The 20,531-nt window shown below is 35.0% G+C and overlaps 2 protein-coding genes, 1 long non-coding RNA gene and 1 other non-coding gene across 4 annotated transcripts in view; 3 read left to right on the forward strand and 1 right to left on the reverse strand.

Moving 5' to 3' along the window:
- LOC130589973 (uncharacterized) overlaps positions 1-19,964 on the forward strand; it is an 82,118-nt gene extending 62,154 nt beyond the window's left edge. Inside the window, exon 2 of the long non-coding RNA XR_008967488.1 lies at positions 19,820-19,964. This is a non-coding gene — a long non-coding RNA (uncharacterized LOC130589973). The remainder of the gene's footprint in view (positions 1-19,819) is intronic.
- On the forward strand, positions 1,462-3,333 carry LOC104902712 (hypothetical protein). The gene is made up of 3 exons (XM_010690594.4): positions 1,462-1,870; positions 2,758-2,823; positions 2,916-3,333. The coding sequence occupies exons 1-3, from the start codon at positions 1,639-1,641 to the stop codon at positions 3,209-3,211; spliced, it is 594 nt and encodes a 197-aa protein (XP_010688896.2). The 5' UTR covers positions 1,462-1,638; the 3' UTR covers positions 3,212-3,333.
- On the reverse strand, positions 3,894-9,311 carry LOC104902713 (3-hydroxyisobutyryl-CoA hydrolase-like protein 5). The gene is made up of 16 exons (XM_010690595.4): positions 9,122-9,311; positions 8,791-8,844; positions 8,331-8,414; positions 8,158-8,226; positions 7,827-7,890; positions 7,659-7,732; positions 7,456-7,539; positions 7,271-7,355; positions 6,588-6,673; positions 6,009-6,130; positions 5,875-5,935; positions 5,690-5,788; positions 5,133-5,234; positions 5,010-5,051; positions 4,632-4,738; positions 3,894-4,504 (listed from the first exon to the last, which is right to left on the reverse strand). The coding sequence occupies exons 2-16, from the start codon at positions 8,809-8,811 to the stop codon at positions 4,447-4,449; spliced, it is 1,158 nt and encodes a 385-aa protein (XP_010688897.2). The 5' UTR covers positions 8,812-8,844; positions 9,122-9,311; the 3' UTR covers positions 3,894-4,446.
- On the forward strand, positions 16,728-16,834 carry LOC125493903 (small nucleolar RNA R71). Its single transcript, XR_007270229.1, has one exon. It is a non-coding gene; the product is annotated as a small nucleolar RNA R71 (small nucleolar RNA).
- Positions 19,965-20,531: the final 567 nt, after the last annotated feature.

Genomic DNA, 20,531 nt, shown 5'->3' on the forward strand with positions numbered 1-20,531 from the left:
TTATTCATGTTTTAATTAGTAATATATTAATTAATTTATATACATTTGAATAATTTTAGGTAGGAGAAAGTTATTAGAAAGAATAGTAGGTTGTGAAAAAATATGATAAAATATATCAAACTTAGGCTCAATTTATAGATAATTTTTTTAATAGTTGTAATGTAATTTTTTTAAAAAAATTATAAGCTGATTTATTTACTTTAAAACAAAAAAACAACCTTGTAAAAAAAAAAAACAGCAACAATAAAGCAATATTGATACATATGGCAACACCCCATTTGTTGTTATGCACACCATCCAAGGCATGGTTGGTCTAGAATTCCAGACCAACCAACTCCAAGGGCCAATTGCTCCAATGGTAAAGCTAAGTAAAGCTAGCTTTACTTTTTGCTAGACCAACCAAATCCAACCCCATTGCTCATGCTCTTAGGTACAACTCAGTGCAGCACAAGGTTTACTGGCCCCCAGCACGACCCGCTCGTAAACAGTTGTCATAACCTTGCATGGTATGACTTATGTGTTATGTCGTATGACCCCATGCAACACGAGGCTCGTGGACTTGGCACGACATGATTATCGGATCAAGTGCAATCCATACATGAAATTATTTTGATAGGGGACATACGGGATTACGGGTATCTAACAAAAATTGGTGGTAATGGAATTATAGGTAACAAGAATTGGCCTATGAGGACAAAAGTTCATTCAAAAACTGTGGGAAATTTCCATTGTTATCCCGTAGTACTTTAGAAATGCTAATTGATGACAATGGGAATTTACGAAGAAAAAGTAGTATAATCATCATCATGAATATTTTACATGAATTACTTTTTAGAACTATCTATAAATTTGTGATTGCTACTACCATTTATTGTAATGAGTCGTGATTTCTAACTTTGATAACATTTGAATCACATCAACAACTTTAAGGTGAGTTTGGTTGAGAGGAAAGTATTTTCCAAAGAAACTTTTTTCCTCACTTTGGTTTGGATCAGATCAAGGAAGGCAAAATGTGGGTTGAATTTTATTTTTCAAGAGTCGAAAATTACTTTATCTAGGGAGGTAAAGGAAATCACACTTTTTCCCACTCTATCAAACAATAACACAACACAAACAACGGAAAATGATTTCAGACCTGTTCTCTTCGGCATAAAACAGTTGAACTGAATTGAACTGAACTGAGTTGATCTGAACTGAAATGAATAGTGATATGTGAGAGTCTAAATATTGTCCAGCTGAACTGAATTAAACTGAAAATAAGTTGTGGATAACAGACCCTTCATTACTTTAAAAATCTCTATTGTAATGTCCCTTGGACCAAAAAATTGAGGCCCCTATTGACAGAAACAAACAAAAGGAATATCTTAATTACACCATCAAGGCAAATCAAGGCCTAAGAAGAACCCAGATTGAATCTAGGGACTACTTATAAATCACTAACAGCCACAGGAAATTAAGTGGTGGGAATTCTTTTTCTATGAACTTTGTCACCAGGTGACCATAAATGAAGTATTGGTTGGTACAAATCAAAGGCCAATTTTATGCGAAAACTTCAGTCCAAACGAATAATAATACATAAAATGACACAAATGATTCTGTAGATAGCTCTGCAATATGGGAACACCTTGAGAAATATCCATGGCTTTGAACTTCACAACTAGCAGTGCTAATAAGGCTTTGTTTGGTTGTGTTCCTAAATTCTTTCCATCATCAAATAAAGACCTTTTTAAGCTCAACCCATCATTACTGTCATCATCATCATCATCGTCGTCATCAGGAGCACATCTAAGATCGTCAGCTGCTCAATCAGAAGGAAGTCAAGGAAGAATTACAACAGAGGAGGAGAGACAAGATTCTTTTGATGATGCTGGTAAGTTTACCTTTTTGTTGTTCTTTTTTTTAGATTGAATCATTCTCTTTTTTTCTTATGGAGGAGTAAATGCATTAATAAAGATTGAACTCTGCAAAAACTTTTGATATACTGAATTTTAGGCTGGTTTGAAAATAAATATGTGCATGTTAATACACATTCTCAATTCTCAGGTGATAATAGTTTTGTTTTCATTGGTTCTGTTTGGCATTACTAGCTGAAAATAAACTGTAACTGATAAGATAAAGCTGAAACTAATAAGGTGCTCGAAGTGATAAGGTAACTGATTAGATCCTTTCAGTTAACTTTTAACTGTTATCTAACTGTTACGCATATATGCAAACCTTAGATTTTTTTGTGGTTTGTGTTTCGAACATGTTAAGATGATGCTCCGTTTTTTCTCTGAATTGCCAATAATGTAGTTCTTGTTTAGACTACAAATCTAATTTTCGAGAAGAATGTAATTCTCTACTTAAGTAGTTTGGGATATGATAGAAACGTCCTAAGTAGATTAGGAGGCTTCTTGGAGAGAGGAAAAAAAAACCCGAAGTGTGAGTTCATTCTTGAAGATGGGTTAATCTTGTCCTGTACTTATGGTCATTCAGTTGTCTTAACACACTAGAACAACAGCTTTTGATGTCCTGGTACGTTACTCGTACTTGGGTACTCATGTTGGTTGCAGATACGTGTCAATTGTCCACTTCAAATTTTCTATGAATTTTTTGCCCATGATTTAGTTATAAAATGAAGTGTCGAAGTATCCATGTCCAGTATTAGATTTTCGAAGATATGTCACGTACACCTATGAAGAAGCGAAGTATCTGCATAACGTATCTACTAGTTAAGGTCCCTGGCGTAACTATATTTTATCTATGTTGATTAAATAGGGCAATTCACTTCTACAAGGGCACAGCTGGGTCTACTGGAACAACTCACTTCATCTGCTGCTGCTGGTATGGAAAAGTGGAAACTAATAACTAAGATCACTCCTAAGAAAAACTTAGTACCTCATATGAAGCTCACTTTCATACAATGTATATCTCAGGTTATGAGAGTGACTCTGGAAAATTAACCATAAGAGAGCAGCTCGCGCAATTGGTAGGAGGCGACAGAGATGACGACTTCATGATTCCGTTGGGTAAGAAGAATCTGAAGAAAGTGAGTCCTAAGTTCTTGAGCATATCACAGAAACGCAACATAAGAAGACAAAGCTACCTCAATGAAGTGTCAAAAAGGAATGATTCAGTTTTCTTTGCCACCATAGGGGGGTTTGTTCTCCTGCCCCCTCTACTTATTCTAGGCATTGCTATCTTAACTGGCTATGTACAACTCTTTCCTTGACACTACAAGATACAGAAAGTATACTACTTTTATCTTCAAAGATCAAAACACAAGGATGATCAAAGTTAAGCTCAAAGCTAGCTCCTTGTATATATGTTAATATCAATTAAAGTTGCTTGATTTTATGAGCAGAAAAGTTAAGGTTAACATCCTCCTTTTTTTTTCATTGATTACACCAGTGTTACCTAATTCGCTATCTAATTTGCCTTTTGAATTTGTCAATTCGCCCAAAATGAGCCAAAAATAAACCAAAACCAACCATACTTCGCTTTTCTCAATTCGCGATTCGCGGGGGAATTAGGGAACACTGGATTACACACTGAATATAAGGTTTTATTGCTATATTATACTTTGCGGTCTGGGATCACTTCCCACGCATAGTTGATCTGTCCTAAATAAGTTTTTACATTTTTACTGGTCGTTTAGTTGAATACAGAAAGTCATATATTATAGGAAGTTCATTTTTCTCATGTGATAGCATTTTTTATGTTTTTGTCAACCAAACAGTTTTACATTATTCCACTTCCTAGAAACTTTTACTTCTCATGTTTTTATGTCAACCAAACAAGGATTTAATTAGCAACATATAGTGGAAACGGGAAAGGAGAAACCGGCTAGTTGGGACTATTCAAATCATTTACAAGATTAAACAAAGATCCCCTCTTTGTCTTTGATGATAATCTAATCAAAATAAGCCTTCTTCCATGTTATTCACACATTAAGGTTCTTCAATATTGTCACAATACTTCTACTTCTATTACAAATTTACAAATAAAAATATTTCTACCATTATTGCCTACCAAACTGGTCATGAGAAACGCCACCCTCCATTAGACCATTAATGCGAAGGAAATCCAAAAGCCAAACACTTGATTAAAGTTTCAAGCTTATTCCTTGTATGCGCGCGCGCACACACACAAGAGACATTGACACCCCTGAGACTTAAAACTCCTGAAAATTCAGCACTGCGCAGCCCCAAGTATGTCAAACAAACGGTAACAACCCTACGGAATCAACCTACACATCGTAGATACTATATTCTACGTTCCTCAACTGCCACCTCACAATACAAATAAGAAATCATACAAGATGCATTTTGGTTTTCACCAAGTTATTTGATACTACTTTCATTACTTGGGAAAATACTTGTTACAAATTTATCTCTGTTCATAACTAATCACAAGATTATTCGATGACAGTTCAATTCCATACACTGAAGCATAAAAAACGTTCTATTATACTTCTGAGACTTTCAATGTTGCATAAGCTGAATTCTCGTACTTTCCATCCCATCTGTAGGCAATGTTGATCATCAGTAACTATAACTCTGACATATTCTACTAAAAGCAATCCAGAGCCACTCTTGAAAAGGAGAAGAAGAGAGGAGGGGGGGGGGGGGGAACAGCCCGCTATAACTAACCTGCTTTCTTCGCTTTCTGGAACTTGAAGTTCCAAATGAGCTTCGTACGGATGGAATACTGTGTCCAAATCCTTATCTAGCACTTTGTCAAGACTTGGGGGGTCCCACTGCGATTAACACATGAACTTTATATAAATGCACTGGCAAACTGTATGTTGCGGGAATGGTTACTGATTTCAGAGGAACTTATCTTCGAAAATTTCGTGTTTGATCAAACATGAATATTTCCAAAAGTTCTGTTATTCAATTAATTTATGTTTATAGTAGTCTTATTCTTTAATGTTCTTTGTAGATTTCCATTTGATTTTACACAGAACAGAGTTCATAACTAAACTCAAACAAAAAGAGATCTTGAATGCAGGGGGAAAGAAACTACACCTTTGGAGCGTTATCCTTGTCAATGGTGAGAGCTCTGATTCCCTGTGAATAATAAGATTCAGTGGATACATATATATACCAGGATAGTAGAGATAGCAGCCACATTATTCATTTGGGACTAACCTCATACATATCATCTGATATAATTCTTCTTAGAATGTTGATAGTGAGTCTAAACTCTCTTTTAAGACATTCAGACAAAGTTTGTTTCCTTCCTTCACGTACCTGAATAATTTTCATGAGAAAATGGATCAATAAAATAAGGGGATTGGCGAGCCTATACCAAGCCCATGTCAGAATGAATCAGTGAGATATGGGAAGAAGATCGTTGGGTCAATGTCTAACCCACTCCAAGATGGATGCGACAAGCCCATATCATGCAGAGAGGTAGACAACAAACAAGTCCATAAGGTTTCATCCTAAAACCAATTGACATTAGGAAGAGTAGCCCGCTAGACTAGTATACTAGTCGTCTAGTCACCTTAATAAAAATATAAAATTATACAACTGGGGACAAATCTTTTCCACAAACACGCACGGGAAGCTCCCAACATAGAGAAGAATGGAGATGATTCAAACAGAAAAAAAGAAAAGGTTTGAAAGAAAGAAAAGTGCAAAGTTCAAGGATTTCATGCTCTAGCAAACAAAATTAACATAACAAGGATAGGATAGATTAGTACCGATCTCAATGTGATTTTCAATCCAGTAGGAGATGATCTCTTCAGCCCCTTAAGAACTGGGCCAATCCATCCATTTCCTTCTTTCAGTGATGCAGCTTCCTGAATAGTATATATTGTCACTAAGAACATGCTCAAGCAATGAAAACATTAAAGAAGCTCAAACTAGTCCATCAATGGAAGCTTACAAATGATTCTATAATCTCTTCCACTGAATCCTTTGAAAAGCATTCGTCAATTATCGACTGCCTGGAACATTATCAAGAGTTTATTAGCATTTGGGTTAGAAGTTTCAGAAAAACACGCAGGTTGAATATGTTACTTGTTCAAAATGCTGCTTGCATCAATCTGAACTTCTGAAGAGAACTCTTCAATCAATGACTTCACTGCATCCTTGTCACCCTTATTCAAGCTAACCAAGTGTTTCTCTAGCTCAGGTAATTTCTGTTTTGAGAAATATCATTGGTAAACAATACGAATATATAATAGTAATAATTTTAGCAAATCCATGAAACGTGATATTTGCTTCCCACACATTGGCTTCCAGAAAATATCATACAGCCATTTAATAAAAGAGAAGAAATTAAACTCATGTAGCTAAATCAAATAGGTAATGGAAGGATCAAAGGATCACAGAACGCAGCATGGGAGTGTAATATGCCACATCGCTTGGGTATAAATAGGATCATTATGCATATCTTAATATGAATATCTTCTTTTTGTGGGGAAAGATCAGGCATTGGACACTTGCAAATACGCATTAGGCAGTATTTTAAGCATTATGATACTCATATACCCACGAAATTCTCTGAGATCCCAGCATTGATAGATAAAACATGCATCCTCTCTTTAAATGTGGGTGCAGTCCTAACATATTCTCTAAATAATGGCATATATGTACCTCAGAAGGCACAAAATGAGTAGCTAGTCCAGCTGCAACCAGTTCCTTGCCATTTAATCTTGTTCCAGTTAAAGCTAAGAACTCACCTGGAAAGATGCAGCTAGAATGTCAAGCACATGCCTCAAGAAAGATAAGTTAAAAAAAAAACGTGATTGGATTGGAATATAGTAACTGATCTCTGTGAAAATAATAATTTCCAGCCCAAGCTAATAGAAACATCTCAACCCCCATATTAATGGAAAGCTTGACGTCAACACTTATGATAATATAAGCGTGGTACATGATCATATATACATGAATTATATGTGACGTACATGTACCCAAGAAAGTATATACACTTTTATATATTTAGCTGATTCTATCAGGTGTTAAGACTTAGCACACAACACCTTCTCATAGTTGTACATGGAACTAAAAAATACAATTACCCGCAGGATCGTGTAGGAAAACATCAAAATAATACTAGTAGTTATTTTCTAAGAAAAAGAAAAGGTTGTGTTAAAATGGCTCTATATATAAGGCCCTAAAGCCCCACATCTTTACCGTATGTTTTCTTGGCGAATCAGATTTTCTACCCCCTTTATTACATATCATCCCTTGTTGCTTCCGTACATACTATGCTATTGCTCCCCTCAAACTTCCAACACATATTAGCAAAATAATTCACAAATACTTTCACTTACCCAAGTGACCAGGCAAACGAGAATGTATGTAAGAGAAGCCACAGTCAGTGTGTAATCCAATTGCAGCTTCAGGAGTAGCAAAAACCTATCCAAAGATGTTTAATTTAAATAAGATATAAATATCCAAGGTTAAAGTTCAGTAATAGGTACATAAAGAACAATTTTTTTAAGTGTAAGGAACAGACCGTTTTTTCTGTAACAACGGAAAATTTCATCGGAACCATCAATGATGCACCTCCACCCATGGCAATACCATTAACAAGAGCAACCTGGATAAGATGTTCACCAAATCTTACTAATAAATAATTTGGGATAAGCAAACTCAAGTGGGCATTCTATTTGTTCAGCTACTAAATTAGGCTCTCGACCGTTTTTTTTTTGTGACTACCTGAGTTTTCTTGTAGGTGTGGATGTGATGACAAAGCCAATACATCCTATAAACCACTTCGAGGCAGGAGTCCTCTGCCAACAGAAAATCACAGGACTAACATCATTACCAATATCTACATCAAGGTTGAAAAGCACATCTAAAAAATCATAAGTACAAACTTATTACTTGTATCCTTTCCCCCATAGAACACCTTTAAATCCCCTCCAGCTGAAAATGCACGGCCTGCTCCCTAAGCAAGCCAATAGAAGAAGGTCAATAATCGAAGCAACTAATGATCATAGTTTAATAAGAGAGATATAACTCTTTTCGTACTTCAAGAATAGTGATTTACAAAGATAAATTACTAAAGTGCAGTATCAAAGAAATATAGTTTCATCAACCACTAGAGCAATGACTTGTTTGAGTAAAGAAATTCAGCTTCTATGGTATATAATGAAAATAATATCGGCAGTTAAAATTAAAGTTCAAAACAAGAATAGGGCCTCAAAGGCAGAACCTTGATTAATATAAGTTCAACATTCTCATCCTTCTCCCAGTTTTCCAAATATCCTGCTAACAGAGAAACCTGTGTAGATCACAAAATAATCTCAGTTTCACTTCAATAGACAATCCCAAAAGCAACCCTAATTCTGCACTAACTGAGCTTAGCTATGGCTAAAACTTACGCACCGTTTCTGGCGAAATCACGTTGAGATGACGAGGCCGATTTAGAGTAATCAATCTCACATTGCCTGCTACTTCTCCAATAACAACCTGATAACCATTTCAAAAGATTCAAATGCATAAGAACCCATCCTCACAATATTGAACATCACACGACTACCCATCTCATTCACCCTTAATAAATTCATAATAACACAAAAATCTACACAAAGATGATAGAAAACACATTAACACAATATATGCAGTGTAGCACACCCATGAATCATTCTCCAACTCAACTCATGACAGACTTAATAAACCATAAAAACCAAGAAACAATCTTTCAAGCTTTACAATGGTCCTTGATTAATCATACAAAAAATGATTCAGAGAAGTCCTTCAAATTAATGACATATTGCATATAAGAACATAAACTGCAGTATAATGTCAAACAATTGTGCTAATCACATAAAATCAGAGAACTTACTGGTTCATCTGAGTTTGCCATCTTTGATTATTACTCAACTCTAAACCTTTAAGGCTGCAGAAGAAAATGAGAAACATATCATGAAAAATCCAAGTGGGTAACACAATAAAAATTGGAGCTTTTAAATCACATTTGACAGCACAGATCAATTGCCTTATTGCACAAGAAAATAATGAAGATAGCAATAGTACAACACCCAGAAATTCAAAAGTGCCCAAATCATCACAGAAGCAATATAATGAAAAGAACATGAATACCCAAAAATCCAACGTATGTATATGATCATAATAAAAAATCAGAACTTGTGAAAATAATTGGGCAAAAAAATTACCAGTGAAACTGAAACCAACACAAGGGTAGTCTGAAGAGTGATGATTCTTTGAACAAACAATATAAAGAGTAAAATTGGGTAATATAGCAAATGAGAAATGAATTGAAGTAGGTGAAGTTGTCAGCTAACTTTCAACTGGTTTTATCAATTTTCATGAAGTGAAAGATGGGAAAAAGAGGTGTGATATAAATAGGAATAAATAGTAGTAATTGAAGAAAGACTTGTAGATGGGTCATTATTAGTATAGTATATTTGTTAGTGGGACCAAGCCAAGAATACGGTACCTACTACGTACTAGTAGTTAGTACTAGCACATCCACATCTCATTTTTTTGGTAGTGGCAAAGTCCAAACCTTGTTGTGTCCGTGGCCCAGCTTAATGCCACCCCTTTGTAACTTGCAAGACTTCAACTTCTTTTTTGTTTTTGTTTATATGCACCACTTCTAGAAGAGGTAGCAAACTAGCAATTATAACTTGTAAGTTCGTGTACTTTTCCACACTAAACTTTGGCTGTGGAACATACCACAAGTTCTGGACGTTGTTTATTTATTCAAAGAATGTTCAAAACAAACTTTGATTTTGTATTGGTTTTGAAAATAATTATTGCGATTTATGTAAGTTCTAGAATTGAATGGGTCTTTGATTTTCTACATTTGTATCAATGTAGTTTTAAAGAAAATAAAATAAGAAAAATAAATTGTATATGCTAATATTTGATTAATTACAGTATTAACGACGCACATTTCTTAGATGAAGCAATTGATAGTAGTGTACTCTTGATTACTTGATTGTCTCTCTTTTGTTGGCTTTCGATTGGTTTTGATATTTGTTGTAGACATTATAGGAGGTAAGCATTTCAACAAAATTGTTGGATTATGTAAGCATTTCAACAAAATTGTTGGATTATGAGAAACTCCGTAATATGGAGTGTTTCCGTTGATCTCAATTTATAACGTTTACAATTATCTTTCCTAAACATAATAGAATCCGAAATATATAACACTAAACTATACAAAGTATATCCTACTTAGGAGAGAAAATATTTATCCTGGATATATTTTCTCTATTACACCTCTGCGGTCGTAGCACGAGGAGGTTGGATGCTAATATTGGAGCGGAATTCCATAAAGAGTTGTCAATGGAGGCCCTTGGTGAAGATGTTTCCAAACTAATACATGTTATGTACACGAAGAACTTGTACCTCGCCCAACACGACCTTTTCCCAAACAAAATGAATATCCAACTCAATATGTTTGGTGCGTTGGTATTGTACATGGTTACTAGAGGGATAAATAGCACCGACATTATCACAATGTACCAGAGTGGCCTGACGGAGAGGGCAATGTAACTCGAGAAAGAGGTTATGAAGCCAACAAGACTCAGCAACTACATCAGCGACACCACTATATTCGGCTTCTATACTAGAACGAGAGAGAGTAGCTTGACGCTTTGAAGATCAAGAAATACGATTGTCACCTAGAAAGCAACAATATCCGGATATGGAGAGGCGAGTATTAGGACACCTACCCCAATCAGCATCAGTATATGTAATTAGACTCAGAGAAGTAGAAGGAAATAAATGTAACTCATGATCAATGGTGCCTTGAATATAACGCAAAATGCATAAACAGACAAACCTATTGTACCTCATAAGCAATATGAGGGCAAGTAAAGGTGAGGTATTAAAGAGCACCTGCAAGACTGCGATACTTACTAGGATCTTGAAACTTAGGGCCAGAATCAACACTAAGCTTAGACTTAGTTTCCACAAGGGTAGCGGCAGGTTTACAACAACTCATGGTTGCGTGCTCTAATATTTCATGTGCACATTTTTATGTGAAAGAAACGTATGAGATGGTGTGCGGGTGTAATACTCCATATTTTTGGGAGTTACTCTTTATAAATAAGAAAATGTAAATAATAAGGTTGAAATGTAATTAATAAGGTTGAAAGTACTTTTATCAAACGGATATTATTATTTATAGAAAAATATAGTTTGGGTAAGCCTACAATTATAATTTAACTATACAACCTATTTTTTACCTAACTATACTATAATTCAGTTTTGTTTTGTTTTTCAAATAAATAAGATAAGAAATAGGAATTTGATATGGAAAACAAAATCCTAGTAAAGCTAGGTTTCTCATGCTATAAATAAGAAACAAAAAGAAAAAAAACCTTATTCACTACTCCAGCAGGTCGTGTCACGCGAGTGTAGGGCAGTGCTGCTGGAAGGGTTTCGTGCGAGACTTGAGGGGGTCGAGTGGGAGTTGTGGTCATACGAAGTGGTGCGTGTGGTGTGAGGCGGGAGGCAGTGGTCGCCGGAGTTCGTGCGTTGTCGTCGGTAAGGATGGAAATGGGTGACGGATGATCTATCACCCGCTTAACCCGATATTTTAAATGGATGAAAACCCGAATTTAAATGGATGGAAAGTGGGTGGTGGGTGAGAATTTTTTCATCCGTCACCCGATCCATCACCCGTTTAACATTCAACTCATTACCCAATTATTAAATTTTACATGTAAATTACTTATATTTTATGTTTTTGATATAATTATTTTATATTATGTCACTAATTTCTTTTAAAAATATACTAAATATCATCACCCGTTTAGCACCCGACCCATCCGTTTCATCCGATGGATGAAGGATGGATGGATGCGGGTGGAGTAAACAATTGCGGGTGGTGGATGCGGGTGATGTTCCACCCGCCCCGAATCCGATCCATTTCCATCCCTAGTCGTCGGTGGTTATTGCCGGCGAGTGGGTCCAGTAACCTTTCTAAAAATAAAAATTCTCTTCTTTCCTACTTAATTTAATTGTAAATTCTGATTTCATAATTCTTATGTATCTTGTTTGTGATTATAAACAAAGTATAGAATAAGTAAAAAAATCAGATTTATAATAGTATGGATTTCGCGCTTCCACACTAAAGTTTATCGAAGTATGTTGAGTCTGTTATTTATGTGTATTTATCGCTTATGTGACTTGCGAAAATTAGAAAGCGCTTGTGAAATATTGTGACTTAATTAGAAATGCAAAAAGATCGTCGTTAAGACTGACTACCTCAAAGTTTCGGGATGAAACTTCCTTTAGGGGGGAGTCTGTAATACTCCGTATTTTTGGGAGTTATTCTTTATAAATAAGAAAATGTAAAGAATAAGTTTGAAAGTAATTTTATTAAACGAATAATATTATTCACAGAGAAATATAATTTGGGTAAGTTTACAGTTATAATTTAACTATACAACCTAATTTTTTTTTTACCTAACTACACTATAATTCGGTTTTGTTTTGTTTCCAAATAAATAAAATAAGAAATAGGAATTTGATTTGGAAAAACAAATCCTAGTAAGTCGAGACAGTGGTCGCTGGAGTCCGTGCGTACTCAGTGGGTCCGATAACCTCTCTAAAAATAAAAATTATCTTCTTTCCTATGTAATTTAAATGTAAATTTTGATTTCATAATTCTTATGAATCTTTGATTAATATTTGTGATTATAAACAAAGTATAGAATAAGTAAAAGAAATCATATTTATAATTATATTTTTAGTTCATATGATAACTTTATTTCTCAAATTTGATTTTTATAATACTTGTATATATAACTGTTTAAGTTTTGTTGTTGTAAACAAAGCATATTTTAAGTTAAAAGAAATAAGATTTATGTTTATACTATTAATTCTTAGGATGATTTTATTTCTCAACTCTGATTTTATAATACTTACATATACTAGTTTAGGTTTTTGTTGTTATGAACAAGTATAATATAAGTTATAGGAAATCGGATTTACAAACACTTTATTATTAGTTCCTAAATATGTTAGTTTCGATAAAGATTATGAACAGAAAGTTAAAACAACAAGATTGATTATTTTTATTATTCGAAACACTATGTTTTACATAGTTAGATAAGCTGATTTTTTTAATTAATAATATCAAGGACTTAGCCCTGAAATACTGTTATTATTCGATCAGGTCCCAATTTCATAGGCGGAACGTTTTAAGTTGTTAGCGAAGATTCTCCTTTACAAGATACGTACGCATACTAGTTCACTTAGATACGTTAGTATCATGTTTAAGTTATGAATTCTTTCATCGGAACCTAGAATGATGATAGGGAACTATCGTATGGTTATGATTGATGAGATTGTTTGGTAACATGAAATCGATTGAAAATCTGAATGTATTTCCTTGTTTTATAACTTGTGAGTTGGAATGAATTCTTATTGGAATGCGTAATTAGCTCTATCGTATCACAAGCATGAAACGAGAATTGAATTAGAATCTTATAATTAATTGTTGTAGCAAGGATGTTACAAGAGGTTTCCTATTAAAGGCTTAAGCAATGTACCTAAAAAGGAAAATTAAATGATTATATGTCAAATGTTGTATGAATGAGTATCACTAAGAAGGATAGTTGGCGATAAAACTTGTAGTTAGAATCCCTACAAGTAGTGAACAATGGGGGAGTGTGGGACTTGTTCTACACTCATACGCAGGCCTACTGTGACTACAGTAGTGTCCTTATAAATTTTGATAACTCAAGTAGGCGGAAGGTTCCGTCTGATCTTAGGGGTATGCATACTAAGGTGATGGGTGTGAAGCAGAACGAAACCGCATTTATATTTCATCAACTAGACCAAGTTGTCTATTAAGGATTAAGTAGCCCGTATGATTCTAGAAAGATGACAGTGATCGTTCGTTGCCAATTAACTTATAAAAGCAACAAAATGTAATACTCTCGTAGTATCATGTCTAGGAATCATTCCTATTATCTTTATTATGCTTAGTGTATTATTTAATTGTTTAAGTACGTACTCAGCATAGCTGATCGTTTGTTATTTGTATTTGCTTGTTGACATGTTATGAATCATTGATATTTCAATGGGGAGAAAATTAGTTATGATGATGATGCTGCATGAGTTCGGACATATATGGGATACTCTTTGGTTTATAAACTTTTAAAGTATTTTGGTTGAACTTTCTAGAGTTTTGTTTATGATTTACTTATTTAATGATTTTAAATGAAAAGGGTTCAATGGTGATTCCCGAGTTGTAGTTAAGTTAACATTTTATTTCCGCTGCAATTTAGTTTTCATAATAAAGAGTAAGTTAATGTTTTAATTTCGATAAGCTTTGCGTTTCACCGTGGCGGTAACACTCACAAAGTCGATGCAACGTAGTTTAGACGTGTATGGATTTTGAGGGTGTTACAGCGGGAAACAGTAACACCCAAAAAATAACTCAAATGTCACAAGTCAGACATCGGGAACTCAGTTTGTAAATAAGTAATCATGCGCTCTCATAAAAAATGATGTCATCTACATATAGTAATAGTATGCTCTATCAGGGCCCTGACTGTAGGTGAACAAAGAAGAGTCACTTTTAGTAATAACAAATCCCATGTGCAACAAATCGCTGATACCAGGCACAAGGTGCTTCTTTTAACCCATATAAAGCCTTTATGAGCCTGCAGACATGATAAGGGGCTTTCCATCAACAAACCCCGGAGGTTAATGCATATAAACAATGTCCTTGAGATCACCATGAAGAAAGGCATTTTGACATCAAGTTGATGAATAGACCACTTGCGAGCCATGGCCAAACCAAGTACATTCTGGATGGTATATGGTTTGACAACATGACAAAAAAATTCATCACAATCTACACCAATTTCCTGAGACATGCCATCACAAACAAGAAGAGTTTTGTGCCTTTCAAGTTCATCATTAGATTTTTCTTTATGACGAAAAAACCACATGCAATTAACAATATTCACCCCTGGAGGCCTAGGTACTAATTCCCATGTCCCTGTTTTAATTATAGCATCATATTTATCATTCATAACCGCATTTCAATTTAGGTCAGACGAGGCTTGTTTGTGTTTTTTGGGCAAAGCAGGCCGATATAGGGTTAGGCCGAAGGGTAAAATAGTTAGACCATATTTAGGACTTGGTTTAAAAATCCCATGGTGACTTCTAGTTATGCGTGGGGAGGGAAGGGGTGGTCTAGTGAGTTGCAGGGGGTGACCACGTTGAGGAGGAGGGGTGTACCTCTGTTGGGCTGAAGAGGGGGTTTGGTCAAAAGATAAATCAAGCAGATGGGTATGCGCTGGAGTAGAGGAGGGGATTGGGATGTTAGAGCTGGCCGCGTGGGCCTAGGGTTTGTCTTAGGAGATGCAGTAGAGGGAGGGGGTGAGAATTGACATTGGACTTGGCGTGAGGAGGAGATGGTGCAGGGGATTGGGACTGACGCATGAGGATATGGGTGAGAAAGGGGGAGTATCATCAAAGCAAAGGAAATCATAGCGAGATAAAGGTAAATTTTGATGATTTGCAAAAGGAAAATTAAAATCTTCAAATATCACATGGAGGGAGATGATTGTTTTATTTATAGCAAGATCAATACACCTGTAGCCACGGTGGTTATGAGGACACCCCAAAAAACGCAAGGTGTGGAGCGAGGGGCAAGTTTGTTTTAAGAGGTAACCGTGAGATTTGGAAAACATAAACCAAAAATGCGGCAATCGTTATAAGATGGTATGAACGCTTTTGTAGGAAAAATGTTGAGAAGGTATGTGGCGGTCTTTTGAGCATAAACTAAGTAAGAGGAGGGGGTTGAAGGATGGAATAGAAGTTAGCGAATGACATTATTTATTGTGCGGATCATATGTTTAACTATGCCATTTTCAGAGGATGTATGAGGGCATGAATATTTGAAAACAATACCATTTTGAATGCAAAATAATGAAGGCGTCATTATCAAATTCCCGACCATGACCACTCTGCAATGCTTTAATAGGGCGTTGAAATTGGGTCATAACATAGTGTTAGAAATTGACAAAGGATGGCTAGGTTTCAGATTTATATTTCAGAGGAATAGTCCGCACATAGTGAGTAAAATCATCAAGCAAAACTAAATAATATGTGTATCCATCACTATTCCGTGTTGGAGAGGTCCACAATCAGCATGAATAATATCAAAAGCACAATAAGTAGTAGTATGAGATGTAGTAAAAGGAAGTCTAGTGTGTTTTCCAATAAGGCAAGTATAACAAAACTTGGAGCATGCTCCTTATTATATTCGATGAAATTACTACTCCTAAGAAAACTTAAAGATTAGTCGTCAGGATGACCAAGACGGTTGTGCCATGTTGTTTGGGGTAGGGGTTGTGCGGAGGACTCTACTGAAAAGCATTTGCATACTCCATCTGATTCGAGTCAGGTTGATTGTAGGAATAATCATGACCAAAGTGGACTTGAATGCCACACACCTCACAGTAGGAAAAGGTGATAGGTGCCATGGAAGACATCGCGTTGATACTCATAGGAGGAGTACTTTACTCCGAAGATTTCAGTGCATCAATCTTCATGCTGAACTGGGGTACTTGTGAAGACAATAGTGCATATGCATCAGCATCAAACTTTTTCTTCGTAATAGTTCTGGAAGAACTATGATCATTTGTTGCTAAGTTGGCCAGAAAATCATATCCTTCATCCACCTCCTTATCTAGGAAAACACCCCCTACACATGAGTCAATTGTACTCTTAATATGGGGTTGCATACCACTGTAGAATACTTGGGTAATGAACCACTTATCAAGGTTGTGGTGTGGGCATTCTCTCTACAGGTCTTTGAACCTATTCCATGCTTCTTTCAGTGTCTCATCAGGTTCTTGGTGGAAGGTAGTAAGTTTAAGTCTGATTTTTGTAGTTTTGGTAGGAGGTAATACTCTTTCACTAATGCTTCAGAAATAACACTCCATTCAGTTTCTGTGACATTATTCAACCGAGTTCGCGCTTTGTCTTTCAAAGAAAACTCAAATACCATGACCTTCAATTGATCAGGAGTGACCCCTTGATACTTAGCGGTACGACAGAGTTGTTGAAATCGTTGTAAATTGATCTAGGTAGTCTTATGCACCCTTGAGAGAGTGCTTAAAGCTAGTTAAGAGTCAATAACCTCAATTAGTTGCTTGAGTTTCTCCTTCATATTTCACCCTTCTAATTGCCTAAATCATAATTGGTTGGTTTTGGATCCCTTTCCCTATCCTATTTGTTCTTTGGTAGTTAGTTTAATAGACTTTAGTTGGTAGTTGACACCTCCTCACTCTTTTTTCGGTCTAGCTTATTAATTAGTTAAAACATTTTGATTTTCCTTAGTCCTTGAGGAAGAATGATCCTTGCTTGCCACTTTATTTAGGTTAGTGGTCTAGTTAGGTCTTGTTTGACTTTAGGAGATTGGCACCGTTGTCGGGGAGATGACTAGTTTCTATAGCTTTTTGATTAATTATTTGAACTATTTGTACTGTCTCATTGGAACTTCAAATCCTAATTGAGGCAATCTCACTGCACATTTTTCTTTGTTTCTTTTATGCCCAATTCTAAAAGAACAAGTCAAACAAGACCTAACTAGACCACTAACCTAAATAATCCGGCAACTCAAAAAGCAACAAAAGAAAATAAAGCAATCTACTGATCAGGAAAAATCCACGGAATTGGTCGTTCAGAACCAATCAATAAGTAAACTATAATACTCATTAATCAATAAGTAAACTGGATAATCTATCCTTTCTTTTTTCAAAAAAAAAAAATCCTTTGTTTTTACAGAATACCCAATTCAAAAACTCTGGGAAAATAGACAAGCGTCGAATTCTTGAATAGATGGAGGAGAAAAGTAAGGTTTTTAAAAAGTTACAGTTATAAAATAAATTACTATGAAAAAAGGTTTTATAAAAGAAAAGAGAAAAAGGAGAAAACTCTTCACGGGATAACCATAGACACCCTGCGTTCACTATGACCAATTAGTACAGACTATGGAGTAATAAAACAAAAAAGAAGAGAGAGAAGGAGAAAAGATGGATATATGAGTTGGAGAAGCGAACTTACCTAAGAAACTTACACCAGCAGATATGGTTCTAGAACCGACCGACATCTCTTGCCGGCATATTCTTCCTTGACTGACGACCTAGTGGTTGTCAATTGCATCCCTCGGTGTCACACCCATATTAGGGTTTCTATGAAAGTGGGATCTAATTTAGGGTTTAAAAGAAGTATGTCAAAGAAATTAATTGAGGGGTTTTGATTGAAATTGAGATTTAATGATCAGGTAAGATTTAAATTTTCAGTTTAAGTTAGATGTATTGGTCATGGGCCTATTTTTTTCGCTTCTTCTTCATCCTTTATGGTTTTCCATAAATAACAACGTTTTTATATATAAATATATTTAAAATATATTAATATCTCAAACAGTGTATTTATAATAATACTATTAGACACAATATAAAGAAAAAACATAAAACAAAATTAAGTTGCCAATTATGTGAATTTTACCAAAAAAATTCACGCCGCAACGGCTGCGAAACGTTCTAATTGACCGTTATGGACCGTTCTCGCGAAAATGTGACCCTTACCGCAAACGCAATCACGTTTTTTCCGCTAAATACAATAGACAATTAGTCACAATACGAGGATGATATTGTTAGTTATAGTTGCCTAGTCAATTACCTAGCAATTAGAGAAGGAAAATAACTTCCTAGAAATTGAAACTTTCCATGAAAATTAAATTTTCATATATACTAAACGATGACTAAATATGCAATTGGTATGATGAACGAAGGGCTTTGACTGTTGAATCATTGGTTTGATTTGGAGCACACTCATCGTCCATCGAAAGGGTGTTTTGTTGGGTTCAACATGTGGATTTTATATGTGTGCATGTTTCACTAATATGTGTTCTTTAAGGTACCTTTTAGTGGGCTGGAATGTGTTCTTCAATGTCATCTCAAATCAGCTTTGTATAACAGATAGGTTTCCCTTTGTATTAATGGGCCTTTTTCTTCGTAATTCTTATATAAGTATGGGTTTGTGTTTTACTTTCAATGCTCCGAAAATGATTCATGCATCAGAAGAATAGAAATTTAAATCTACATTTCTCCAATTTTGTAGGAAAAATTGTCTCAAATAAATCAACCTTTGCACAATCTTTTCAAATTAAGTCAACTTTTGAATTATTTCTGAACAAGTCATCTTTGTACCTATATTAACATTTATTGAGTTAGATGCAGATCTTACCTACAAGGGACAGATCTTTTAAGGGGCTGATAAGTCATATTTATATATAGTTTTTAGGTGCATTTAGGTTGCATTTTAGAGCATTTAGTTTCATATTTAGGTTCATTATTGCATTATATTCTTAAGTTATACTCTTCTACTCCTATTCGGTATGTTTTCTTGTTTTTGGTGAATTTCAGGCATTGAAGACGTATTTGGTGTATGATTAGCTAAACTTGAGGATTAGGAGCACTTGGAAAGGAGTTACAATGAATAAGGATCATATGGATATGTCATAGTACGAGTTTGAGCAAAGACGAAACGGAAAATCATTAGAAGAAATGTGAAAAAGGAGTCATGTCTACTCTTTTGATCACAACTTTTGATGTGCTCCTTAAAATCGAGTAATTCCAGCAGATTTAGAAACTAGACTTGAAGATCTTTCCAACGATAGGTGGCACGCCCCGAGGAGACTTCTAGTCAAGGAGTTATGCCTTCCGGAAGATTACACTGTTTTTGCTGGAATCTGCCACGCGTACGCGCGGATCACTAATCCGCCTATTAATGTTTTATTTAAGACTTTCCTTATCTTGTAAATTATTTTCCTAGTCATATTAGGTTAAAGAATATTATTTAGAGAGGTTTTTCATTCTTTTTCTCTCTCCTCCCCTTTCACGTTATTTTTCATTCTCTTAGGTTTTAGTTTTCTCTCCTCTTTCTCTCTAGTTTTTTGTAGTAAACCCTATTTTTCATCTCCTTCATTAATTCATGATTTCTTTTAGTTTCTTTCTTTGATTTCTTTGATTATGCTTTTCTTTGTAGATTTAGATTTCATTATTTATTTCATGATAGAGTAGTTTTTATTTCTAGGGTTTTGGGAATCCATGTTTATATGCTATGATTTGATTGATATTTATTTATGGTTTGATTAGTTATTGATATCTCTAATTGATTAGTGTTTTATTGTTAATCTTGCAACCTGATCAATTGTTTGATTAAATATTGTTAATATCGAGTCATAGATCGAGAGATAGTACTCTTTAGAGGCTTACCTACAATTAGCAAATCTGATTATGTTGAGCGACCGTACTAGCATATGTTGATTTGAGAGTGTTAATGCCTGACCAAGGATTAATCCGTGCTCTAGATATCTGATTGATTGAACTATTGATGATATTTTGATATATTATAGTTATAAACATGGTGAACCATTACCCTAGATCCTTTTTAGTTTGATTTTCTTTATTTATTAGTTTAGAACCTTAATTCACATATTTCTGATCTTGTTTAGTTTCTCCATATATTAGAAGTTAGATTAAAACGACCATCTCTCTGTGGATTCGACCCTACTTA

The sequence above is a fragment of the Beta vulgaris genome, chromosome 9, assembly GCF_026745355.1.
Source record: "Beta vulgaris subsp. vulgaris cultivar EL10 chromosome 9, EL10.2, whole genome shotgun sequence".
In the NCBI taxonomy this organism is placed as follows: domain Eukaryota; kingdom Viridiplantae; phylum Streptophyta; class Magnoliopsida; order Caryophyllales; family Amaranthaceae; genus Beta; species Beta vulgaris.

What these genes read in the sequence shown, in the direction of transcription:
- LOC104902712 (XM_010690594.4), top strand. Translation starts at nt 1,639, where the DNA reads ATGGCTTTGAACTTCACAACTAGCAGTGCTAATAAGGCTTTGTTTGGT. An exon ending in AGATTCTTTTGATGATGCTG is followed by an intron (nt 1,871 to 2,757) that starts GTAAGTTTACCT and finishes TTGATTAAATAG; the next exon opens with GGCAATTCACTTCTACAAGG. An exon ending in CACTTCATCTGCTGCTGCTG is followed by an intron (nt 2,824 to 2,915) that starts GTATGGAAAAGT and finishes TGTATATCTCAG; the next exon opens with GTTATGAGAGTGACTCTGGA.
- LOC104902713 (XM_010690595.4), bottom strand. Translation starts at nt 8,811, where the DNA reads ATGGCAAACTCAGATGAACCA. An exon ending in ACACCTACAAGAAAACTCAG is followed by an intron (nt 7,540 to 7,658) that starts GTAGTCACAAAA and finishes CATCTTATCCAG; the next exon opens with GTTGCTCTTGTTAATGGTAT. An exon ending in AAGAGATTATAGAATCATTT is followed by an intron (nt 5,789 to 5,874) that starts GTAAGCTTCCAT and finishes TATACTATTCAG; the next exon opens with GAAGCTGCATCACTGAAAGA.